Here is a 27003-nt window from a genome sequence, read left to right on the forward strand (position 1 = left end):
TACTGCTCTCTCTCTCTCTCTCTCTCTCTCTCTCTCTCTCTCTCTCTCTCTCTCTCTCTCTCTCTCTCTCTCTCTCTCTCTCTCTCTCTATATGCATGTGTAGGGGGGGTGAGGGGGTGGGGGGCACAGAGAGATCCTCCCTATATGGTGTGCGTTGCACCATTCCCTGGTCCGTGTTATGAGTGGTGGCCCTTGTGATGCTGCAGCGAGGCGGGCGGGAGGAGAGGAGGAGAGGAGGAGAGGAGAAGGGGAGGGCTCGCTCCATCCCCTCGCGCCCACCGATTCCACTTCTCACAGCGCGCGGGGCTGCTGGCGGGAAGGCACGAGCGAGCGAGCGAGCGAGCGAGCGAGAAAGAGAGAGAGAGTGAGGGAACGAGAAGGAGGGAGGGGGGAAAAGGAGAGTGAGAGCGCGTGTTCGCGTGTCTCCGTGTGTGCGCGTGGATTGCACCACCGCATCCCGTTCACCGTTTCTGCAGGCGGCCATGCTCTGATGGAGAGAATAAAACTGACAAACCTCTCGTCTCCCTCAGATTCGCCCACCGCCGTGTCGTCCCAGATGTGACTGGCAAGTTCGTTTTATGTCGCCCGCATTGAGTCCTGTGCCTGTGTTCATCTCGGAGACACCGTGACACCATGGCTCTGGTGATGGAACCTATAAGTAAATGGACGCCAAAGCAAGTGCTGGACTGGATGAAAGGTAAATGTGGCTCTTCATTTGCATCAGGTTGGGTGATGTTCGTGCTGCTTGTGGCGAGGGTGATGATGATGATGGTGGTGATGATGATGGTGGTGGTGGGTGAGCAGCGGAGGGCCACACTCTGTGCATGCGTGTTCTCCCTCATCCAAAACCTGCAGGCTGACGTGTGCTTTTAGCCGCTGGAAGCGACCAGCTTGAGGCTGATTAAAGTCACTATAGATTAGTGAAGGGAATGCGTTTGTTGAGTCGGTGCAGTGAAAATGAATGTGCCCCCCCCTCACCCCCCACCTCCCCAAAAAAAAAGAAGAAGCGGGGAGTGGAGCCTCAGCATTCTGTCACCTCTCTTGCTTGAGAGCGCCAGCCAAGCCTATAGGCTGCTGCTGCTGCTGCTGCTGCTGCTGCTGCTGCTGCTGGTGGAGCAGCAGCAGCTTCCATCAATGAATGTGGAACGTATGTCATCTGCCCTTTACTCACTGCCACATGCTCCAAGCCCATGTCCTCACTCCCGCTGTATGTGTATATGTGTGTGAGCGTGTGTTTGATTAATGTAGTTGGCTGCATGCCCCCCCCCCCCCCCACTCCCTCCTCCTCCTCCTCCCCCCACCTATTCCAGCCGTACCGTCGGATTCAGCACCGTGGACAGCGCAATGCCTCCTACCTTATAAGGCAACCGTGAGCCGATCACACTCGCTTCTTTCTCTCTCTCTCTCTCTCTCTCTCTCTCTCTCTCTCTCTCTCTCTCTCTCTCTCTCTCTCTCCCCCCTGCTCGCTTTTGCTGGCACGAGATGCGTCCCTTCAAACAGACAGTATGAATGAGTAATCACTAATCATGCGTGTATGCGTATATATGTGTGTGCGTGTGTGTGCATGTGTGTGTCCGTGTGTGTGTGTACTTGTGTGTGTGCGGTAGGAGCAGTTCTCACACACACTGGGTCAGACACAGAGCTGTGACAGAAGCTGTGGTAGGCCTATTGACAGACAATGGACTCAGGGAGGGAGGGTGTCCGCAATCCCTTTACTTCTGAGAATGACTTAACCACTTCTATGTGATGACTCAAAGCAGCCATGTAGCGCTCCTATAGATACTCCTGATTGTAGTCTTCACACAGACATACACACACACACACACACACACACACACACACACGGACTCACCCCTTCTAGCTAACCTCTATGGATTTCCTTAAGCACCATATTGTGATTCCAGACCCTTTCTCTTCATGTTAAAGCACCGATGTCTGCAATCAGGAGTCAAGGTGGTTGTCAGACCCTCTGTGGGGATCGGGGGGGGGGGGGGGGGAGTAGGGCTGCAGGCGGTGTTGAGGATGCGATACGTCGAGCGATTACGAGAATGCCCCTCGCTGCTTTTGCGATCGTAACGCCCTCAGCCACGGTGAGCAGCCAGTGTGGGGGAGCGTGCATTCGATCCTCTGCTCCTGGGAAACCTTTGCGCCTGCACGAAGTCCATGAACAGAGTGGAGACGTTTGAGATTCGTAGCAGGCCCAAAGTGGGCTTCTAGGTTTGCAACAGGGGAAACACATTGAAAGAAATGTCGCCGTTGAGCGGTGCATAGAAACATTTGCGTGTGAAAACACAGGCGTTGGAAGGCGTGCAAGCCGGCCAACGAGGATCAGAGGCCACTCGGTTACTCCCAGAGTCGTGTTCCTCGATCTCAACTTGGGACCGCTAGGAAATCACCACAGTGTGGGGAAACGGGAAAAGTTTCTTCAAGCTCAGCACGACAGTGAAAAGGAATTACAGAATTCATTATTTGTCAGCACGCGTGCTCGTCCACCCGCCGGTTTTCGCACACTGAAAACAGCCTGTTCAGGCATGCTATCCATAGAGGCCGGGAGAAGAATGGCCCACACCTGCACAAACTTGTTTCATCCTGTCACGGCCCCCCACGCGTGGTCTCCCTCGCATGCGTCTCCACATGAAGAAGCCGGGGCTCAGAGTTCTATGTTCAACGACGTTTTCTCCAACATCTCGCTCTGTCGTCCCTGTTCCTTTTATCCAGACTCATGCTCAGATCTTATTTTCTTCTGGATCAACTATATTCTTCTTCTGGGTGAAGTAAAAGGCGAAAGGCTAGTATTAATTTGCGCTCTTACAGGGGCTTCACTTTAGCCTCTTTTGTCTTCTTCTTCTTGGAAGCTCTTCATCTCTCTCACACTGATCTAAGTGTAGTCGTGTGCACATCTTTAGGAAGTAATGTTAAGAAGCACTGTTATGACTCCGCTTGTTCACCACAAGAGAGAAAAGTTCAAATATGCACATGCAGGACTGTGGATAGTGGGGCCATCATGGTCCTTTGTTTCTCAATCCATCATAATAGAAATATTGAGCCTTTTTCAGCTGTGTGTGTGTGGCACCATGCAATGCAGCAAAAGTCCCGAAATGGGGATTAACTGTCCTGATTTGTGTACAAGGAATAAAAAACTCTCAGAAAAGCATTAATATTATAGACAGGAATGAAGAATATTGTCACGACTTCACTTGCTTGAGGGCAATAAATGCTTTATTGAAGTTGAAGTTATCCAAAGGAAATCTTTCCCTTCAATTTAAAACATTGCACATGAGTCGTTTGTAAGATATCTGCAACAATACCAACATTTCATTTTGGATCCAGGCCTCAAATATTTCCTGCAGGGAAGTTAAATCTATACAACTGTATGTTAAAAGATAATGACATGTGTTGTATGTAAAATAGTGTCCTAACCACTACAATTGTAATGGAGAAATAAGTCAATAAATAATCAAGTTTGGTACATGTACCTCAAAATTACTGTATAGTTAAGCACAAAGGCCTTGCTTGTATATGCTCGGTTACTTGTCATGCCCTTTAGTGAGGCTTCCTCTCCTTGACGTCCATGCATTTGCATTTCGGTTGGTCTCGCGGGACCTGAAGAGACAGTTTGTATTGTAAAGCCACTATCAAGTTGTGGGACCAGACGCATGGGCGCTTTTTGAGACTCCATCCTTCTCCTGCACAAATGAAAAGGTTAAAACCCCCTGAAAAAAAAGGACATGCATTCTCCAGGTCTCATGGACAGCGTGCTCCTGTTTGACTCATCGGTCATGTGAAAGAACACGAGACGGGAGAAGAACCTGACACACTCTGGCCACCGGGCCGAGCAGCACCGCGGCTCTCATGTAGAGGGACCGCTCCAGCAGCAGAGCACTGGTGAGGCTCACAGAAAGATGACTCATCAGCGTTTGTTTTGGTTTTAACACCCACACCGGAGGAGTTTCCTCTTTGTGCGTGTGTGTGTGTGTGAGTGTGTGTGTGTGTGTGCACGCACGCAAAGGGGTATGTATCTGCCTGGGTGTGTGCAGACAGAACTGATGTAGGAATGACGCGTAAGGAGCTGTGCTTTAACGTGTTAGGCAAGAAAGAAAGAACAAATATACATATATAGATATATATATATATATATATATATATATATATATATATATATATATATATATATATATATATAGATATAGATATAGATATATATATAGATATATATAGATATATATATATAGATATAGATATCCTCCATATAAACGGACTTGTCCTCTCGGTGCTGGTGCAGCTCATCAGATCAGCCTGTGCTTTGAGGCGCGCGGTGCCGGCAGCCCGCTGATGCATTCAGGGACGGGAAAATGAACACACGGCAGCTCACTTTTCCCTGCAGTAATCCCCCCTTTCCTCCTCTGCGTGCCAGAAAAAAAAAAAAAAATCATAAAAATAAATACGAATCTAAAAATAAAGGTGACGTGTGACATTTCAGGCAGCGCAGGAGACCGTGAATGACTGAGATGTTCATATTTAGATGGAAGATGCGTAGGGGGGAATACTTTGCTTTGCTCCTCTGTTTAAGAAATCCTCTTGATGTTGTTTGGCCCTTGAGTGTCCAAATGAGGTGGTGGTGTGTGTGTGTGTGTGTGTGTGTGTGGGGGGGGGCATGTTTACTACCGTTCCATACTGCGTGATTTAGTCTCCTGCTGGCTTGATGAAGAAGTCTGTGTTGGAAAACACGGTTCCCCTGCCTCCGACTGTGTGCTTGTTGTAGTTTCAGCTGCATTAAAGATTAAAGAGCGTGCCTTATTATGAGGACGCACACACACACACACACACACACACACTCACACACACACACACATGCGCACAAAGAGGAAACTCCTCCAGTCACCCAAAAAGACAGAAAGGCAGAGATGCTGCATGTATGGATGCATGCAGAAACAGGCGCTCAAAGGAATGCACACGCTCACTGGAATACGTGGTGTGCATGTGTGTATCTATGTGCACACACACACACACACACACACACACACATACACGCATGCAGACTCTGAAGCGGCGGCTTTAAGTGGGGCATCGGTAGTCATGGAAACCAGATCTGATCGTGTCGGAGTCACAGCACATGTCATAAGATGGGGAACCAGCAGCGCACGCAGATGCCCAACATCCACATCCTGGATGCCTTGAACGCACATTTTTAGACGCATAGAGAGGCGAATATACATTCTACACACGCACACACACACACATGCACGCACACGCACGAACACGCACAAACACACGAACACCCGAACACCCGCTTCCTCTCCTGTTTTATGGCCCTGAGCAGAGCGAGAGAGAGAGAGAGAGAGAGGGAGCGGGGACACGCATTCAGAAATGGGGAGGCGCGAAGCAAAATGAAAGAAAGGCCGAGGAGCCTAAGATGGGGGAGGAAACGAGGGGAGGAAACGAGGGGAGTGTGCGAGGGGAAGGATGGGCATGACGGAGAAAGAGAGGGGAGAGCACAGAGGCGGCGGCAAAGCGGTGCGGAGAATGGGAGGATGCTGTGGGCATCATATCAAAGCACCCGCTCTATCCGGGCGCTCGGACAGAGGGGCCTGTGTGTGTGTGTGTGTGAGTGTGTGTGTGTGTGTGTGTGTGTGTGTGTGTGTTCTCGCGTGTGTTTTACTGGGTTGGTTTTGCACCTGTTGTTCCGGAGGGCTGCAGTTTTACGAGCACATATATTAACTTGGTGAAAAGTTTCCCAACCTTCGGGGGGGGGGGGGGCACACGAGATCTCGCGGGATTGGGCAACCGATTGTGGGAACGTTTCAAATTGACGTGGCAACTTAATTGCTGGGGTTTTACACGCCAGCACACGTTGTCAAACCCTGACTTAAAAGATTACGCTCGATTTTTAAGCCGTCATCCTTTTATAGTTGCCAGCAAGTTAACAGTTTATTTGGGCTCAGCTGTCAACATCGCCGCAAAGCTAGTTTGTCTTTTTAAGCTCAGACCAACAGCTTGTTCTAACATAAGGCTTCAGAGCCATGAAACACACCACTTGGGCCGATCAACTTCATGGCATGAAGAGGTTTAAAGAGAGTGGTCGCATTGTGACAAACGCTTCCACTCTCTCAGAGACCAAACAGTACACATCTGATGGCACTAATAGCAAATAATTGATGTTTATCTAGATATATACAGCAGCAACTTTAACAATTTGTTTGAGTCTTTTTGCTTCATTTTTCTCTCCACCAACCGATGGGGAAAACATATTTGCCGTGTATCTTTTCGCGAATGCTCCACCTTTCTTTCTCAGCTGTTTGGTGCTGTTCAGTGGGCTCACCTGAGCCTTTATTTTGTGCATGTGTGTGTGTGTGCGTGTGGAAACAGCTGCCTGATGTGTTTGGGGAACGTGGCAGATGAGAGCCGTGAGAGTGGATCAAAACAGTTGCGTAATATTTGAACTGAAGGGATGGGGCGTGGCGATGTTCCGTCATTTGATCCCTCGCAGATTAAATAAATGCATCAGAGCAGCTTTGATGTGAACATGTGACCTTCACTGTGCTTCCTTGATGCGTTGCTCTCTACAGGTATGAAGCTAAAGTGCATGCGGACGCATTACTTCTGCCGGAGTCCACTTCTCGCTCTCCGAGGTCGGTTTTGGTCCTCGGAGCGGAGCTCCGCCTCTGATCTCCTCGCGGCTTCCCGGTTGACCCCGTTTCCCCGTCCTTGTGTTCCTTCAGATTGCCTCTTGACACCTCCCTGCGAGCTGGATGTCGGCAAGGAGGAGGAGGAAGAGGCGGAGGCCGCGGTGCACTTGGAAGCCCCGAGTACCGGCGAGCGAAAATGCCACGCTCTTAAGAATATTCTGTCATGACGTGATGAATATTTCACAGTCGGAATATTTTTAGTGAGCGTTGTGCCTCTTCTTCCCACTCGCCGGAGCACTTACTCCAGCTGGAGGCTTGTAGAGTTTGGGAAGCAGGGAAGGGTGCAAGGCGACTGGACAGGAGTCATATAGCTGCCTCCTGTCGCTCTTAGCACAGCAGGCCCAAACCAGCCCCTCCCCCCAAAAAAAGCACAGGTTTGATCGTCAGATTTCACTTGATGTTGATGCAAAGAAACGGCACCGCGAGAGTTTTGAGCCATATTCAGCTGTAAATGCAGTCTTTTCTACTGTGGACCACATATGCAGGTTACAGCGTGTGTGTGTGTGTGTGTGTGTGTGTGTGTGTGTGTGTGTGTGCATGTGCTCCTTAGCCTAGCATCAGTGCAGGGACCTGAGGGGCAGCAACTGCTGATCCCTCACTTCTGCTCGGAGGGCCTCTCTCTCTCTCTTTCTCTCTCTCTCTCTCTCTCTCTCTCTCTCTCTCTCTCTCTCTCCCTCTCTCTCCTTCGCTCTGGTTGCCTGGCAACCCTCGTGTCTTCCGAAGAGGAGGGGTTTATTTTTGCTCAGGAAAGAGGTAAAGATTGGAGGGAGTTGCATGAAATGTGGATGAAGCTGTCAAAATGCGATGCTCGCTCAAGCCTCAACACGATGGGGTTTCTTTTCGTGGGAGAAGGGAGGGGAGGGGGGGCAAACAACTCACTTATTTGTATACTTCATCGTACAATCTTGAACCTAGAATTTCAGAGAGATAACACATAGCCATATAGGACTATTGCTTAATGTTAATTAAACACAGAGAAGGGAGTAGATGGTTGGAGCTCAACGCCCCTGAAATAAGCAAAGTAACCAAAATAGGTTTGACCCTGACGTGTATTCATGCAGGATCCCGTAAACTCACAACACAAAGCAGCACGAGAGCGAGTAGCTCCAGACTAAATAGAGCCGGGGCCATAAGTAAATACTCTGAAAAAAAGGGCTCCCATTCCACTTAAGTGAAAAAGCCCCTTTGTCGCAGCCGAATGTTGTGAGTACTGCACGCAGTAATCGTATTATCTCTATCAGACTGTGGGAAGCAGAGAGGAGGGGGAAAAAAACAGACTGTTGACAACTGACAAATGTGTGTTAGGATGAGCCATTCAAAGTGATGGATGCGTGAGATATGCGGCCGATGCCCTGGCTCAGCAAATAGTGCTCAATATTTAGTTCCTGAATCGCAGCATTATTTACAGGAGAGGCCTGCCGCCGCCGCCGCCGCCGCCGCCGCGCGAGCAGCGGCTCGCTGGAAAGACTCTCTGTGGCGAAGCTGTGATGAAATAACTTGATTAGCTATCAGCGGCTTACGACTTGATTACACAGAGAGACACTTCCGACATTACTTATGCAAAATGACTTTTTGCTTGCATGCGGGCTGGGACTCGACTACTTTATGCTTCCTGCAGTTACTGTAAACGAATGCGAGAAGGCGCTCGGGCAGAGAAGAGGATTTGTTGTTGTTTGGTGCAGATTTTTGACTAATCACATCTACACCATTTTAATATCATTAATTGAGTGGCGAGGTGTATGTGTTTTGTGTGTGTGTGTGTGTGTGTGTGTGTGTGTGTGTGTGTGTGTGTGTGTGTGCAGCATGAGCAGCATGTGCTATTTCCAGCTGGCATATATGAACTCTGCAGATGAACCCAGATCAGCTGTTTGGCCTCTAGGGGTGGCGTTCTGACTCATCTGATTGGCCAGCAGCTGTGTGTCACAACGCGCATGCACATGTGTGTCTGCATGCCTGTTTGTGTCTGTTGCTCATGCAGCAACAGCGTGCACTGCGGTTCGTTTTAAACCATCAAATCCCAGCATACTGTTTCAGAGACTGGCACAAAAGATGCACCGCCGTCAACTAGGCATTCATCTGTGTGTGTGTGTGTGTGTGTGTGTGTGTGTGTGTCAGAAGTAGGACATAGCTATAGCAGGGGGACTTTCCTAGAGGTAACGGAGGTACTCACCCTGGACTTCTTTGATTCTTTATTCATCACCTCTTTATATAATTCATACTAACTGGAGGTGGAGAGAGGGAATAAAAAAAAAAGAAGGTGCGACTATTAATGATGAGACACCAGGAAGAGGACTGGAGTGACGTATTCGGATTAAAGAAGTGTGCCACGGTTCATTCCGCCTGCAGAGAATCTTAAATGTGCACTTAAGATATTACAATGGCATAACTTGGGGGAGTAATGGTCAGATATTGCGCATGGTGCGTCGACATAATGTGCCACAACGTATGGCATGACTGCTATTAACAAAGCGCTGCCGGCGGGAAGGGCACGTGAGAGTGGCAGAGGAAGTGAGGCTGTGTGCGTTGGTTTTGGTTTCTGGAGGCTCACCTCCGTTAATCGCGGACATAAAGATTACCGTTTTGAGAAATCGAGAGTCAGGAAAGAGGGGTCAGGAGTCACACGTTGAGAAGTCATTATGTCTGCAGTCTTTCTCTCTGCTCGGCCTCCATGTTCCCTGCATGGCTGTCTCTTTATTTAAAGCTGCTGGAGTTCACTTGTTCGACGACCCTACAGACCATTTCCCCCACTGTAATAAACACTTTACACCAACAAGCACAAAACACACAGCGCATTTGAATATAATGCTGGAATGTAGAAGTTCACTCATACTCTTAGTGAGGAATTTGTTACCGAGAGGATTCTTGTGAAAAAGAAACCAAACAAACATGCAGAACTGTACTGAAAGGAGCGACACTAACTTGTGGGTCTATGAGAGAAGACGACTCTTCAAAGAGATTTCTACGACAAAACTGAACAATGAACATGTGACCCCATGACAACTGCAACCACCGAAGAGTCAGATTTGGAGAAATAAAGCATAATTTTCCAAATGGTACAAACCCCTCAGTTTCATCGTGTGGCTCTTTGGACGAGGCCCTGTCCCTATGTCTAGGAACCATGTCTGCCTGTGAAACCAGCTCCTCAAAAGATCATCGGTCGTTACTCGAGTGATGTCACAAGAAGGAAATATGACTAATTCTTGCAGTGAAAATATTACTCGAGTGAACATATCAGTCGCAAAATATGTTCCAAAGGATTCATTCATGTCCTGTTTGTAGAGTTTGTAAATGTGTCAAGTAACTAGTCACTATATCTGTCGCTGTGGTGGAGGTGGGAGTACGACAGCGGAGTCGTAGAACGCAGAGATTAAGGTACAAGTACCTCAAATGTGTACATATACAGCGCTTCAGTAAATGCACTTGCAATTGAATTTTGAAGGCATCATTTTCAATTCCCTGACGAGATGACCCCAAACGACCCGCGCGCACAAACGAGTCACCGCGTGCACGCGCACTTGACGTTCTCGCACACTTCATGCGCTAAGTCGAGGCGCTCAACATACCGTCGGACGTGAAACACATCCCAACATGTGTGATGCGAGGGTTTCGTCCACCGGGAATGTTTTCCATTAAACAGTTTCCACTTGTGGAGCCTCTCGCAGACGTGTGAAGAGTCACAGTTGCTCTTCTGCGCCGCGTCTAACAAGATCGTTTGTCCGTGTCACTCGAAGCATCGGCGGGCTTACGTTACGTCTGTTGTGTCCCATGGCACGCTAAGAGCGAGAGGCCTCCTGCTCATCCTTTGTGGAGACTTTGTGTGCGTCTGTGTTGAGGTGCTACCACACTGTCTGCTCTCCGTCAGCGTCGCCTCTCCCGTGGGCGTCAGTGTTTTCCCTCACAGCTCCACTCGGCTTTTAACAACACGCCTCCACCGAGGCGTCGAGACCCACCGAATAACGGCGGCCGCTTTAATTGTATTTGTATGTGTGACTGCGTTCGAAGTGCGGTGCGTTTGTGGGCCCCAGAGGTTCCACTTGTGTGTGTTTGTGTGTGTGTGTGTGTGTGTGTGTTCATTCTGGAGCGGCCTTGTTCATTAGGTCCGTGGGGAGGTGTGCTTTCTGCTGACTTTGTTTGGTTCAAAGCCTGAGGCTCACACTGATCAATAGCATCCCGGACCCACCGCGTCTGTGTGCGGCTGATTGGCTCTCTGCGTGGCAGGCGGCCGCGCGGCTTAACGGCGAAAAGTCATACGTCGATATATTAGTCCCGTCTCTCCGAGTATATTTTGGACACGCCCTTAATCACTCCGAATGGAAACGCTTGGAAGTCGGTATTTTTTTTTTTGCGTGCGCTGCTTTTTAATTCTTTTGCATGTCAGACATCCTGTTCCAGCACGGTGTGCAAACATGATCCGAAAAACAACGGAAAGCCAAACCAACAGATATGAGCTCTCGAGATGAGAGGAAGTTGCCAATAAGCGTTGGTGAAATCCCCGGCTTTAGGGCTGGCGTTTAGCTTTTGTTTTTATTTGGCATACTTTTCGCAGTGAATATCTGTGTGTGTGTGTGTGTGTGTGTGTGCAACATGACAGACGGAAACTCAAATTAGTATTCAAGTCTGTAATCAATATTTCCTAATTTCTTCTGAATATTTGTGTCTCTGGAAGGGGCCGAAAAGTCTCTCAAGCACTAATTAGACCCGTTTGGTCTTCTTTGGCTGAGGCGGCCCTGCAGGCCGCTGCAGCGATACGCGGTGCCGTACGTCAGCGCTGGCTAATCTGGTGTCCGTCTGTGTCTCTCCTCAGGTCTGGATGACTGTCTCCAGCAGTACGTGAAGAGTTTCGAGCGGGAGCAGATGGGGGGAGAGCAGCTGCTGCACATCACCCATCAGGAGCTGGAGGAGCTGGGTGTCACCAGAATAGGGCATCAGGAGCTCATCCTGGAAGCTGTCGACCTGCTCTGTGCCCTGGTCAGTCAGCCCCGCTCACCTGTTGACACTGCTTCCTCTCAATCGCTTACACTTTGAAGGGTTATATATATATATATATATATATATATATATATATATATATATATATATATATATATATATATATATATATATATACACACAACATTGTGTAAACTGTCATGTTAGGAACCGATGGTTAGCGTTAAAAGGTTTCTTTTCTCCCCTCTTCAATAACTCTTTTATTGAGTGAAACTGTTTAGCTTTCACAGCTAATTTGAAGTCAAACCAATTCTGTTTGTATTCTAAGGATTATTCATTTTTAAGCTTGCCAGAATTACTTCAAGACCAATTTGGGTGGTAAGTTCATGTAACTGTAACATTCTCACAGGTAGAGAGTTTTATATATTTGTCATTGTTTACCCTCCCCCCCCCACCGACCAGTTATTGATATTGGCCTGAGAAATGGCTTAAATAATCCCCCCCGTCATGTGCTGCTTTGTGTGTATCGCCTCGGTCACTGCTGACTGTTTGTGCAGTGGCCCTGCTCAGGATTAGGGAATTAGGGGGAATTAGGTGCTACTCTCCCACAGAGAGAAAGAGGCAGAGACGAATGGAGAGTGAGAGGGACAGAGGGAGGCAGAGGAGGAGAGAGAATATGTAGAAAGAGCACGCAGGATGCACCTTATCTCCCAGGCACACATGGCTGGATTAGTTTGGGCTGTTTGAATTTGTGCGCGCGTCTGTGTGTGTGTGAGTGTGTGTGTGCATGTGTCTGTGTGTGTGGGCACGCACATGCTTGTGTGTGCACGCTAATCAGCATCCCTTCTCATTCAGACGTTCCAGCCTGGGAATGAACAGCTATCATCACGTGTCCTGAAACTGGACACACACACACACACACACACACACACACACACACACACACACGGGGGTGCCAGGTAGACAAGATGCATCACTAAAACCGACTGCTGCTAGTGGCCTTAAAAGATTATTCTAGTTTATCCCATCTTGGGTCTTACTTTTAGTGGTTCCAGCTCTCGTTTCTATCGGGTGAAATAACACCGGGTTATCACCGAGTTAATGGTTAATATCCGGGGAAGAAACTTTGACCGACACTGTCGTTGAAAAGTTTAGAAGCGCCTGTTACATTGATTTTTTTCTTCTTTCCTTCAACAACGGCTCTTCTAACGGAAACAACAAGCGAGTAATTCAGACACCAAATGTATTTCATTTACATTTAAATTAGTTTTGGCCCCAAAGGAAGAAGAATTAAATGATTCAACTTGCATATAGTCGACGTGCCAGAAAAAAACCTTCGGTATTGAAATAGTTTTCCAACCCTCGATCCTTATTAACCAACAACGGTTTGAACTGGTTTGTCCGTCCATATGCAGATATTCTCTGGTCCAGTTCCAACAGCCCTGTAGACCAACCGTCTATATTGTTTTTGAACTTCAAATATCTTCGCTAAAGCAACCTGTTGCCTGGTAATTCCAACTTGTTATAGACGCCATTAAACACTGCTGTTTCTATTTCAATCTGGGTTGAATCAATCTTCTACATTTTGTTCTCTGTGATGTAAAAAGTGTGACTTTTAGAGCCGACCCTTCACATCAAGTAACATCTGTTTGTTAAGAGGACTACAACAAAGGTCTATAACAAATATACTGAAGTCCTCTCTGAAGTCCGACTGGCCTCGATCAACCTTTGGTTGCATGCGATTCCAAACCTATGAACTTTTGACCGGTAGAGTCGATATTTTTGTGTGCGAAAAAAGGGATTATTACAAGGATTTTGGCTTGCGGTTTAGATAATCTGTCTAAACTGTTGGCAGGTTTACAACTTCTCTGTCGACGCCACTTCTCTTTTCTTGCACTCGCTGGACTCTGTTGGGGGAGGGAAGTTGTCGTGTTTTCCAAAGATCTCCGCAACTACATTGTCGAGTGAAATGTTTTTCATAATCAATAGAAATTAATGCCAAAACTGAAGTTGTAATAAATCAAAATGAGAAAGCAATTCTCACCTGACCTCATGTGCTCTCATTAGCTGTACTCTCCAGGTGTAACAATGGGACGGCACTCTACAGTATATCTGTAGACACTGTGGATATTTGGATAATAAAAGCCGATTCACTGTCGTCAGCGATATAATCCATCATAAGGAAGGCGAAACCCTGTTCCCCCGGCTCAACCGTTATGCCGTTCTGGTCTTTACGCCGTAAAGAAACGGGAGCTTCTGTGGCAACTGGATCAATGCAAGTTTCAGGCGCTGTCAGAGCTTTCAGTCTCGCTGTAAATGTGGAAAAGTCCCTTCTTTTTATGCCAATGCAATTCAGTTTTTTGCCCCCAGCATCTATGCTAAGTAGGTTTTGGGTGCTGTGAATTTTCACAGAGGTGTGCCGGGAAGTGGGCATTTCATTTCAAAAACGAAATGACGACTCACCTCAAAATCTGAATTAAAAAAAAAGAGATGTCCTTGTATTGAAGTTACATTCAAATGTCTAGAAACTGAGCAAATTGAAACGGCTGTTTACTTTGAAATATACACATTAGAAATCAGCTATAGCATCCAAGACACATCACACATAATTACTGATTATTGCTGTATTCCAGTCCATGAACAACATTTATAAGCAAATAAATAAACGGTAACAGCAGCAAATAGTTTAGTTTAAATCTTTTTGGGACTTACTTGTTCATTTACGTCACTAGCTCGTAGTAAATGGAACAGGTTATAACAGCAGGCATATGTATCTTGTAAATTGAGTTAATTGCAGCTCAAGCAGTTTAGTTTCTACATTCTGTATTTGATTAGATCTTGATACTGCTCAACGTGAGGCGAATGAGTCCTGTAAAGAGGCCTTGTTTTTTATTGTTTATTTGTAGTCGATCTCATATGTATGAATTAAAAAGAAAATGGCGGCGGTAACGGGCTTCCATACCTATCAGGTGCTGAGCAGAAATTATATTACCGGGCAGACGTTGTCAAAGCTGCCGGCGACTTCGGCGCTTCACCCCGGTGGTAAATGAGGAGTTCAACCACAGGTAAAGAGGACGATAATTCCGCGTGGTCATTTTAAACTGTTTCAGTAAGCTGGAGTGTAGTAAAACGTGTATGCTAATCGCTATTAGCCCCGCTAGCACAGTTTAACATACATTGCGATGTCGTAGCAGTTTGACATCCGGGATACGTCGCTCAAACGCATATTGTTCCTTTTTGTACGCGGTTCTCTGAAATAGCTTTTTTTGTCTTCGTGTTTTTGTTTTTTTACAACCCGATGTGGTGGCGGGAGCTTCTTTAATGTCCCTAGATCTGCTTTTTGTTCTGATAAAGTGATTAATGTCGTCATCTCCTGTAACTGTCACACAGATGAGTCAGCTTTCCGTCGTTGGGGTCTTTTTAAGTGCCGCCCTGCGAGCCTCCAAAGTGATTAAAAAAGACCCTGCTGGTTAACTATACGTGAACGGCCATCATTTATATTTGTGCTCATTGTTTGATTTAATGAGACTGGATTCCTCAGCTTGTCCCATTTAGAAAACCCTTAAACAAACGTTATCTTTGGGTTTGCACATGAAGTCTGTGAGGCCTCCGCCATTGATTTACACGTATGTGCGTGAGCATGTATGTAAAGCTCTTTCAGACAAAAGCCGGAGTTTTTGTCGTGTAAATGTAGTTTTTAAATGTATTTTTGACACAGAAACCTTTGGTTGACAGTCTTGTGCTGTAAGTGTGTTTGCACTCTGACTTAAAAACGCTTTCTTTGAAACAGTCCCATTAAAAAAAAAAGAGAAGAAAAGGTTATTATCACAAACAAATCATCCAAGTTTATTTATAAAGCACATTTGATACGACAGGTGTCAACACAATGTGACTATAAATGACAAAAAAACACTGGTTTCTTTTTTTTAAATCAAATTGCAGAAAATTGTTTGACTTATTTCGGGTAAACCTGCAATAAAAAAATCAAAAATTCACTCATTAAACAAAACTCATCTGCCTTAGTTTACCCAGATTGCTGAGAGCAACACACACACACACACCTACACGCACACACGATCAATATTGTCTTGATTAATAGAGGCGCTATATACGAAGCCCTGTACAGTGTGTAGCGGGACTGATCGATGCTTTACTTTGGGAAAAGATAATTGTTTCACGCTGACAAGTCTCCCGTCTCGCACAAACATTTCATACGCACACAGCGCTCGAGTGCGAGTCTGCGAAACAACAATGGCAGAAATAATCAGCATGGAGGAGAGGCCACTCCACGCATGATTGCTATGGCAACCACATCGACATGAAGGTGGTGGTGGTGGTGGTGGTGGGGGGAACCGCGGGGGGGGGGGGGGGTGCTTAATAGCATCGCCCTCTTACTGTATTGATTTGACAGACACACACATGCACACAAATGCACGCACTGTTAAAATTATTTCTTTCTCTTTCTCGACACATATACACACAATCAGACATTATTCCCCCACCCGCTTCATCTCAGCACTCTGTCCCCGAGAGAGAGAGAGAGAGAGAGAGAGAGAGAGAGAGAGAGAGAGAGAGAGAGAGAGAGAGAGAGAGAGAGAGAGAGAGAGAGAGAGAGAGAGGCTTGAGATGGGATCATACAGGACATGCTAATTACAGCTGTGCTACAAGTTCATGTGTTCATCGACATTCTCACAGAACACAGAAGATTATACAGAACGCAGTGTATGTATGACCCAGTTTCAGTGAGATGCATAGCCGGGTGCTGTCGCCTCCTCCTCTCTCGCTCGCATGTCTTCTGCCTCTTTAGTTCTTCACTTCTCTCTCTCTCTTCGTCTCTATCTTTCTATCTCTCTCTCTCTTTCTGCTGCCACGGTGAAACCCTCTCTCCTCTGGTCGTAGATCTGTGTAGGATAGATCTAGAGGCAGAGGAGGAATAGATATGTCTAGCTAAGCCTGTGTATCTGACTTTACAAGGGGGTGCGTGTGTGTGTGTGTGTGCGTGTGTGTGTGTGTTTAAAGTGTGTGTGTGTGTGTGTGTGTGTGTGTGTGTGTAGCCTTCGTGTCAGCAAGAATCAGGCTCTGTCAGGCAGGACATGACTGGAGCTGCCTTGGGACGCTGAGCGCAATGTGGGTCTGTGTGTGTGTGTGTGTGTGTGTGTGTATGTGTGTGTGTTTATTTAAAAGGGTCACAGTGCAGTAATGGGCTACTCGACCAGCTTGTTGGTCTTCTATCAGAGTGAAGAGCGACTGTTATGTGAAAATGCTAATGGAGATTCAGAGATAGTGATGATTGTTTTCGTTAATTCCGCTTAAAATAACCTCTGATAGTTCACAGTAAATGCTTTTTTCCCTTTCACTATGCGACTTGATTTACTGTACGTTATTATGCAAGTAAATATGTGTAAGTCATGCTGTATCTATATCATATATTGCAGCGGTTTCACTTTACTTCCTTGTTTCTTTGTGGATACATAAAGGATTTATATCAACCTGTATTTCATTTCAGTAAATCTCTTGCTTGCTGAGGGGTCAGACGAGATGATCAATAGCTATCTTGTGTTTTCGAGTCAGATATGGCGCTAGCTTCTAGCTTCTTTTGTGTCTCCAAAATATTAATAAGTGAATGTCACACATGTTAGCTTTGGAGGGAGCCTTGCTAGCTGTCCCCCACAGCTTCCAGTCTCCTCGCTCAGGTAACCACATCCTGACTCCAACACCCGGACAGAATCCAAAATGGTTTCTTTAATCTTTCATCAAACAACTCACTGCAAAGCACTGACTTTCTAGCCCCGTGTCCACACAAACTGCGCCACGATAACTGCTAGTTATGAGAGAGCAGCAGCGATAGACGACTGCGATTCTGCTTCCTGAAACAAACTCCTCTGTTCGTCCTCCAGAACTACGGCCTGGAGACGGAGAACCTCCGGACGCTGTCCCACAAGCTGAACGCTTCGGCGAAGAACCTCCAGAACTTCATCCTGGGCCGACGGAGGGGCGGACACTACGACGGACGCGCGTCACGGAGGCTACCCAACGACTTCCTCACGTCGGTGGTGGATCTGATTGGTGCGGCCAAGAACCTGCTGGCCTGGCTCGACAGGTAGCGACCCTGTTAAAACCCTGTTATGAGAATACCAGTAAAGTTTAGAGCACATGGCAGTCAAGCAAACACACAGGACTTTCACCTAGAAGACCGCTGTCCGTGTCGACGTAGACTTATCGTAAGTCATGCGACTCCGTATTCGGTCAAAGTGATGTCAACCACGCTCTTTTCCCAACTAATTGGTCTGCTGCCTGAAGTTAATTTCCTGTGGAGACAGAAGTTTATTTTGAAAAGACACAATGCTTGTAGTGACTGACATGTGAAATGTCGTCGCTAGTTTGAGGCTCAGTCCTCCGTGTTTTTATCAGTCAATCATTACATTGAATACAATAAGTAAAGCCACAATAGAATATAGAAAGAATAAAGACCACTGCACCGTTCTGAGTCTGACGAGTTGTGAATGAGAATGTGTCGTATAATAACACATAATAACACATATTATTGTGTATGTTGCGGCATAATTACAACACCAGGTGCTCCACACGTGGTTACGCTTCATACACAATCACACTTCATAGATGGGTAAGGACGAGTGTGTTTTTATCGTTCAGTTAGAGCCGCTGATGGAACCAATACGGAACAAAACAAACGCTTACAAATGAAGCAGTTTGAGCTTCTGTGGATCCTTGTTTTCACACAGCCTCCTGGCCACGATATGAAACCAAATATTGTTGTTTGTCTTTATATCACTTGCTCATGTGCTCTGAGTGGAGCAGAGAATATGTTGTTTTTTTGTATTGCCCGATCATGAAATCACACTTTCTGCAAATAAATGAACTCAACAAAATAAAATGAAAACACCAATATGGGGAAAATTACATCTTTTAGGGCGGAAAGGGAACTCTTTTTTTTATTTTTTATAAAAAGGCAGAATATGCGATGCGCACATTAAGTTTTACTCTGCATAAAATAAATGCTGCACTTCAAACAGGCGTGTTTGATGAGAACATTAACAACACGCAGAATGTCATCAGGACCAGGACACTACTTTACAAAACCTACATTTTCACAATGCAAGAGAACATGCAGAGCACACAGAGCACACTACATTAAACATTACAGAACTGTACATAACAAAAGCAAACAAATATACAAGTAGATAAAATAAAATAGAAAAAAATTAATAAAATAGATAATTTACCCAACCAAAAGAGAAAAAAAAGTTGATGCATACACAGTACAAAGAGATACGCAATGACACAGTACATAATGTTATTCAGAGAAATAGTTAGTCCTATTGTACCATTAGTGGTGTATCCATGACCTTCAAATAAGGCTGCCAGATTTTCCCAAAAAAAAAAAAATCTTTTTGAGACTATATATAGTCTTTTAAGAGGAATAAAACTGTCCATTTCCACAGACCATCTGTCGATGAGAGTGGAGGAATCAGACTTCCAAGTCATTGCTGGCCACACATGAAGCGATTTCTGCACATTTAGCCACATTTTCTTGATGAATTCTTTCCTCCTCTTGTGTGCTTCAGGTCTCCGTTCGCCAGCGTGACAGAGTATTCATTACTGAAGAACAACATCGTGCAGCTCTGCCTGGAGTTGACCACCATCGTGCAACAGGTGCTTCCACAACACTCACTCTCACGGACACGCATGCATCACGCCATCCATCATGTCACCCGTTCGTTACGCTGGACCGCGCTGAAGGTTACGATCGTGAATTTCAAAAAAGGCGGAGGAGCTAAAGTGTGTTGTTGGATCGGGGAGCGAGCGCTATACTCACACAGCTTGTTGTGGTCCACACAGCTCGTTTGTATAGATTTGACTGTGAGCGGAACATATGCCCGCTGCCACCGGCTGTTTGCGGCGCGGCTGATGGGGACGAGCCGCCTCTCGGTTAGCAGCCGTAGGCGAAGTGCTCGTTGACTCGCTGTTGGACCACATCCTCTGCTTAGCTGGTGGGCCCTGATGGAGAATGAGCTAGGGGTCTCTCATCCCTTCATTTCCTGTCCTCCTTCTGCTGCCCCGCTGGCTCGCTCCCTCGTGAGGATCCGCCACATTTTACACACGCAAATGCACTTTTTAGAAAACAGAACTAGGGGGTTACAATCACACACACACACACACACACACACACACACGATACTGCAGAAATCTCATTCTTTGGACAGAAAGTATGTCTGCTCTGCTGGACGCCATCCACGTCCTCCCTTGTAAGAGCCCGCTTAGAGTGTGCGAGAGTGTGTTTGTGCGTGTGCCCGGAGCGAGTCCTGGAGCCAAGCAGATAACACCCCCACCCCCTCACCACCACCACCTCTCACTTACAAGGGCCAGAGGAGAGGAAGGAGAAAAGGGGCCACCGTATAGGTCCACAATGGGACAAATGAACATGTGGCTGCAGCGGCACAGACAAAGGTGGCGGCAGCGCCCGCACTAATGCATCAAATGGGTGAATTAACCGCCACCATGCACATGTGGTGGAGTCAGTGGGCTGCTTTCCCAGAAATAGATTAACTATACTATCGTTAAATAACAATCTGTCATGTACGAGTATCGTAGTCTTCTAAATCCTGCGGAAGCTCCGAGCAGCGGCGCAGATCCAGAGCTGGTCAGTGCAACGTTTTAGATTATCATAAGTAATGTGCATAATGTGGAAGGTTAGATATGAAATCGCTGACTGCTGATGTTCTCCATCCAGAAAGAAGACATCCATCTTTCCTCCTGTTGGCCGTCTCATTTCTCTCCTCTCCTGGTTTTTATATCCGGAGGAGGGAAGATATTTGAGCTTCCACTTGATGCTTTTCTCTATCTAATGATTTCCTCTTCCCTCTTTCTCTGCCCTCTTCTCATCTTACAGGACTGCACAGTGTACGAGACAGAGAACAAGATTCTCCATGTGGTAAGTTTCCGCTTTAAAATGTCAAAGTGTTTTGGCCTGTAGTGTTTCCCCAGAGAACATGGAAGAGGTACATTTATAGATGGATGGATGGATAGATGGATAGATAGATCCTTTAAGTCATTTGTTAAGTCCTTCGTAAAGTTCATAAACACATTGAAAACCTGATAAACATCTGTGTGTGTGTGTGTTTTCTGCGTGGATGTCGGCGTGTGCATGTCAAAGTGCTGTGTGTGTTTTTTTGTGGAAATCTGTGCCACAAAACTGTTTGTTAAAGCTCAGGCGAGCCTGCGGCCTTTTGAAAAGCTCCAGTTTAACTCCTGTGTGTGCGTGTGTCTATGTCAGTGTGTGTGTTTGTGTGTGCGTGTGTGTGTGTGACGGAGAACTGTCTGCGTCCACGTGTGAAACCGAGTGAGCAGCTAGCGTCTGATCTGGTCTGACAGTCGGATCGGGACACTTCCTGCTGCCATTCAAGGTCAGGTGGAGGAAACCATAGAAAACGTTGGCAGGGGGGAGTTCACAGAAACAGACCTGACCATAAACCCCACATCAGATGTTCCATTCAGCACATATATATGCCATTGCATTACCTATTTCTATTAACAAAACCAGGCATGAGTCTGTATTTGAGATGGTGGCTTCTTCCTGATGCCCCGCCCCCCTCCTCCCGCTGTCAAAGTGACTTCCCCCTTCAGCTTTTCGCTTGTCGTTTGCCTCTGTTGTTACAGGCCTGTTAATGACACAGGACAGCGACATCAGGGCAACTCAAATATTGAAATGGCTCTGCACATGTGTGCACACACAGAAACAAACACACACACACACACACACAAACTCTGGGTGCCAGACTAAAGGCTACTCATGACTAAGTCTGTTGTGTGTGGGAGGTTTATGTGTGAAATAGGGAGACCGTGAAGAGAGGAGTTTACTACTGGCTGTGTTTTAGAAATGAATTCGGGGGGAAATGCCACAAAATCATTCTCAACGGACAGACACACAAGTATGAAGAGGATGCTGCACAGCTGAGATCTGATCCCTGGAACAGGAACATGTCCAATGTGTCCTCTGAATGATTCACATATTATATCAGGTATTTAACAGATAATTCCATCATGGAGGCCAAGTTGGTCACATATGAAGCATTTCACAGTTACTTTGACAGGGAGTAAAAATCCTAAAACCTTGTGTCTTATGTGGTGGAAATCTTAAATTAAGAACCGAGTTGTCTTTCAAAAGTTTATTAAAGCACATGCAAATGAGCTCAGATGGTACAGAGATCAATGGTCTCCACTGAACAACATTTGGTGTTCGTACCCCTGCTGTAAAAGATGGTGTCACATGATGTTGTGCACTCTGCTGAGAGACACACTGTTTCCAAAGGAAGTGAGACGCCATCTGCGGGGAGGGGAACGAAGAATTCAATCAAAGGTTTAAAGAGAACTGAGAGTTAAAGCGAGGCGACTGTTACAAAATACTCTTCTATCTGTTTAGATACTGGCGTTAGCGGACTTGAAGACGGGCAAAAGGCCGCGATGAAGATGCCGTCGGGGTGTACAGATCATGCAGTTATCAAAAAAAATTTGCATTCACACTTTCCTCCGCTAATCAGTGGACTATCTACTTCCCAATTTGTATATCGACATCCATGCCATTCAATTACTCTAGCCTTGAGATCTTTCTTTTGGTTTCGCATCTGTGGGAAAGTGTCTGCAGAATTTTTGATATTTAACAGTCTGGCCAGTATGGGATGGATCAGATGACTATCTACCAAACTGCTAACTGACTAACTAATTAAACATTATATTGTACATTTACTCAAGAATCTGACAGGCAATGTGATACTTACCTTAACTGTTTCACATTATCATCACATGTACTTAGACATCTTTTGAATTAATAATATTTAAATGACTTCAGTATAGTTGAAATGACCTTCAATTAACTGTAATTAGGAACTAACATAGTCAATACATCTTGCATTAGTAATATCCAGTGACTGGAGACCCTGTCTGCACTTTCTTTCTGTATTTATTTACAGAATGACAGAAGTAAAGGTTTCCTCCAGGTCTTTGTCCCTGGTGGTGTTGGTAGCTTGGTCTTTAGTGATGTATAGAGGTTGATTCAGACAGACAGACAGTAGGACGGAGTCTCCAGCGTGCACAATGGGGTTTAGACTCTGTTTGAAGCTCTGGTCAGCTCTGCTGTATCGCTACTGTAGCCGTAGTTGTGCGTTTGTCAGCTTCTGCTTAATAATGCAAAACCCACTGCTACTCCGCTCTCCTCCAGACTACGGCCTGCAGCAATCAGATGGACGGGGATAGAGAGAGTGTGTGTGTGTGTGTGTGTGTGCATGCGCGCGTGTGTGTGTGAAGGAGATAAGATATGAGCATGTGTGTGAGTCTGTGTGTCTGATGGAGCGTGAAGTGTGTATGAGTGTGTGTTTTTATGTGCACGCATGCATAAGGATGAGAGGAATTACATAAGACTGTCCTAGTTGTGTGTGTGTGTGTGTGTTTTTCCCCTTCCCCTTGTTCTCTCGCCTTTCCTCCCGGACTCTCCCTCCCCTGCCTCTCCGCTCCGCATCCCTCCACATCGCCTCATCTTTCCCTGCGTCTCGGCTCGGCTCAGGTTTATATTTGCAAAGCTCTGCGCGATGGAGAAGGTGCGATGAGTCGTTGAGGAAAGCAGGCGAGAGTGAGAATGAGGGAGATGGTAGGTGAGGAGATGGCCAGAGGGGGGAGAGGGAGAGGAGGGGGGTGGTCAAGGCAGTGTGCAGCCAGAGCTTAATCCATTTGGCAGCGTCCTATGTCTGGCTTTCTGTTTGACTGCTCTTAAATCTCACGCCAGCCAGCCAGCCAGCCACATAAGTTAACTTCCCCGTAATCTGCGCTCTGATTCCCCGGAGGCGTGTCACATCCAGGCCGGGCGTGTCAGCGCTGCAGGAGTCCAGCGTCTCTCCACACTGGTAGCACGGGCCCTATTGTCTCTCGGCCCGTGTTAATCCCAGGGCAAGTCTATTAGTCCGATGATCAAAGGCGGATGCGAGCAGAGCCACGACGTGGTCGCTGCGTGGCCGTGGTTCCCAACGGGGGACTTTGCATGCTATTTATAGATCTATAGGCGGGATTGGACACACTCGGCTTCTGCGGCTCCTCTACTTATTTCTCACTTTTTTTTTTATCCATTTCCCCTTTTGTTTGGTCGTTTGAATTATAGCTTTTTTTTGTTGGTGTCAGCGGATGGAGCGAAGCGTCCTACCCAGCGTGGAGCCTACACGTTGACTATACACAATATTACTGTCTGTGTAAACAGGAAGCCGTGTAATGTTCAAATAACTGACCTAGTAAAGGATGCAAGTGTGTGTGTGTGTGTGTGTGTGTGTGTGTGTGTGTGTGTGTGTGTGTGTGTGTGAGAAAGCGTAAGACACAGAGAGCATAAGCATCAAATAGCCAGCTCGCTGAAGATCCTCCACCTTTTCTCTCACACTGAATGAATCATAGGCTCTGAGCTATAGTGTGTGTTAGTGTGTGTGTGTGCGTGTGTGTGTGTGTGTGTGTCCTAAAGATCTCCTCTGTTCACTTCATCAACCCTAATCCGGTCATTAAGATTTAGATCAGAAGATTATTTCATGCGGGGTTCATCGCCTGTCTGAATGCAGACAACATATATTTTACGACATGTTACGTTCCAGCGTACGCGCGTTCATGTGTGTGTGTGTGTGTGTTCGTGTGTGGGTGTGTGTGTGTGTGTGTGCACGAAGCAGCGATGCGATGAGGCAGGATCACCAGGGTAACGGTCTCTGTAAGCCCACTGTAGTCAGTCAGCCGTGGTTAGAAGGCAGAGATGTTGCCGATGATAAATTAACGTGCGTGCATGACCAAGCAGACAAATACCCTGAAAGACAGTCAAGGTTTATTTGGAACAAAGGCAACGAGAATCCGTGCGTATTAGGTAATGTGCATAAGGAATTTAAGTGTAGTGGAAAAAAACTGGAGCACAGATAATCTAACCACTCGACAGTGTGCTTGTTTAGTTGATGCAAATCCAAAAATAGCTTGTATAGGTTCCCCCTCCACCCCAAAAAATAACACACAAAAAAGACAGATAACAACAAATTTAGATGTTAAAACATGTGATGTGTGCTCCTCGGGGGCTGGCTGGTATCAGTGATGTGTTGTTCTGTCTGTGACGGTGTCTTGTGGGCACGCCTGTGGACAGACGGTGACAGGAAACAGTTTGTGTGCCGGAGTGATGGAAGTGGCGATGTGGAACAATCTGATGAAATGATTTCTGTTTCACCTCCTCCAGCTAGGTCACGGCATCCCTCGCGAACCAAAACCAATCTCAATAACTTTCTCTCTTTTTGTCCACTCGCTCTCTCTTTCCCTCTTTTTGTCTCTCCTTTCTCGTCTCTCCTCAACAACAGTGCAAGACCTTGGCGGGGATATGCGACCACATCATCTCGCTGTCGTCGGACTCTCTGGTCTCCCAGTCCGCCCACCTGGAGGTGGTCCACCTCACCAGCATCATGCCCAGTGAAGGGCTGGTAAGGACACAGCTGAGCATGCACACATGTATCCACCAGAGCTGATTTGAGAAGGTGCACGAATCAGCGTCACAATTCCTCAAAAGTAAATTTGCATTCAGACTTCACACTCTTCTTTCAAAGCTGTTGATGGTGTCTTTGCACAACTGAATCAAACGTCTCTTGAACGCACGACAGGAATAATAGTTAAATATTCACGCTGTGGGAATATGCAATGCCTGCCAATGTTTCAGGTGAACATTGGTTGTTTTTTGATTTGAAGGCAAGATGCTAGTTAAAAAATGAAGGACAGATGAAGACAAATTATTGGAAAGACATGAGCCAATCTGTGTGAAAACAACAAACACGCTTTCATACAGAGGAGAATGGTTTTAAGCATCCATTAAAAATCCTTAAAAAACAGCTATTTAATAAATATTTCATCAAATATAAGTGAACGTTCATAAACTGAATTGTATGTATTCTATATTAAATCAGAAACTTGAGGAGGGTTAGCAGGTACATCCCTTAAAAAAGGTTGAGAACCACTGGTTTAAAGCGTATGAATTGATCGGTATCATACAGTAAAAAGCCTTTGAAGTCAACCCAAATGGAGATTTTGCACCGACCACCATCATCAAAACACAAAGTGAGAGAATATATTTTGCAAGAAGAGGTAGAGTTCAAAGATTTGGAGGATCTCAAGCAAGTCAAATATCTCACAAGTATGAAGACAGAGGCGCAGATAGATGCTCGTTTACAGGTGTGGAACATATGTATCATGTATATAATAGATGTAATATATAACCCTCCCTCCCCGTGTCTGTGTTCCAGGGGATGTATATCAAATCGACGTATGACGGGCTCCACGTCATCACCGGAACCACAGAGAACGTGAGTTTCTGTTTTCACTGTTTGTAGGCAGCTCAACACACCGACTACCATTCATGGTCTCAGATTGCACGATGACAACGAAGCCGTGCCTTACAGCAACATACTCTGAACGTGGTCCAGGGGTGAAACGGATCACAAATCTGTCAGGTCAGATCGCGTCGCGGTTTAGCGCCGCAGATCCGAAAACGCAGAGAAAAAGAAAAGGCAACTTTTAGAGACGTTTCTTTGCTGCCGAAACCGATCGCTGAGAGTTTTTGAGGATTTTTAGCTTCAGCCGCTGGTATACAAAGCTCAAGACTAGTTTTTTCTTCATAGCTGCCGCGCTAAAAAAACATTAAAAAAAATATTGTACTTTTATTTAGTTTGTGTCATCTATAGTGTGTTGTTTGCATAAAAACAAAGAATTCAAAACATTCGAACATTTAAAGATTCTATTCTGGCTGAAAAAACTATCTTGTGGGATTAGTAGTTTTAATTATGAAGCTCCATTGCTAACATCAATGCAAAAAAATATCTCCTTCACACAACTGAACTCATTTCAGCTTCTCTTTAAAAGCTAATTCTTCGAGTTCACATGTGAACACATCATGGCAACGTGATAATTTGCCTTTGTTCGATACTCAATTTTACTATATGGAGAATAGACGCATCACAATGGAACCCAATGGGGCCTCCGTACGTTTCACCTCCCGTGCTGCTAACATTGCTAGCTTTCCTCCTGCCGATTTCACCACGGATCAGTTGTTCAGGTTGTATCATCAGGGATTGGCAACTTCAAAGCATTAATGTGTGTGTGTGTGTGTGTGTGGGTCTGTTACACCACTAACATGCTCCCATTGTTCTTCTTTCTCTGCAGTCTCCAGCAGACCAGTGTAAGAAGATCCATGCAGGCGATGAGGTGATCCAAGTCAACCACCAGACGGTGGTGAGTTAACCTGCTTCCAAACACAACGCTGTGGTCACAGAAGAGTCACAGGAAACGCAGTCCCATGTGTTTCCTCTGCAAACCGCCGTTCGTC

General features: G+C 46.1%; 1 protein-coding gene across 4 annotated transcripts in view; it reads left to right on the forward strand.

Moving 5' to 3' along the window:
• The first annotated feature begins 338 nt into the window (after positions 1-338).
• Positions 339-27003, forward strand: part of si:ch211-26b3.4 (connector enhancer of kinase suppressor of ras 2) — a 52891-nt gene continuing 26226 nt past the window's right edge. For 3 of the 4 annotated variants that reach the window (XM_068583451.1, XM_068583460.1, XM_068583475.1), the window contains exons 1-8: positions 340-697; positions 11491-11654; positions 17513-17715; positions 19202-19289; positions 20527-20568; positions 24992-25111; positions 25925-25984; positions 26841-26909. In XM_068583451.1, coding sequence (XP_068439552.1) covers positions 634-697; positions 11491-11654; positions 17513-17715; positions 19202-19289; positions 20527-20568; positions 24992-25111; positions 25925-25984; positions 26841-26909 — 810 coding nt within the window. In that variant the 5' untranslated portion in view covers positions 340-633. Of the gene's footprint in view, positions 698-11490; positions 11655-17512; positions 17716-19201; positions 19290-20526; positions 20569-24991; positions 25112-25924; positions 25985-26840; positions 26910-27003 lie in introns of all 4 variants that reach the window. The other variant, XM_068583467.1, reaches the window with a different exon arrangement.

Source organism: Clinocottus analis, unplaced genomic scaffold (assembly GCF_023055335.1).
Source record: "Clinocottus analis isolate CAN_PGR_092001 unplaced genomic scaffold, fCliAna1.0.p SCAF_10, whole genome shotgun sequence".
NCBI classification, from domain to species: domain Eukaryota; kingdom Metazoa; phylum Chordata; class Actinopteri; order Perciformes; family Cottidae; genus Clinocottus; species Clinocottus analis.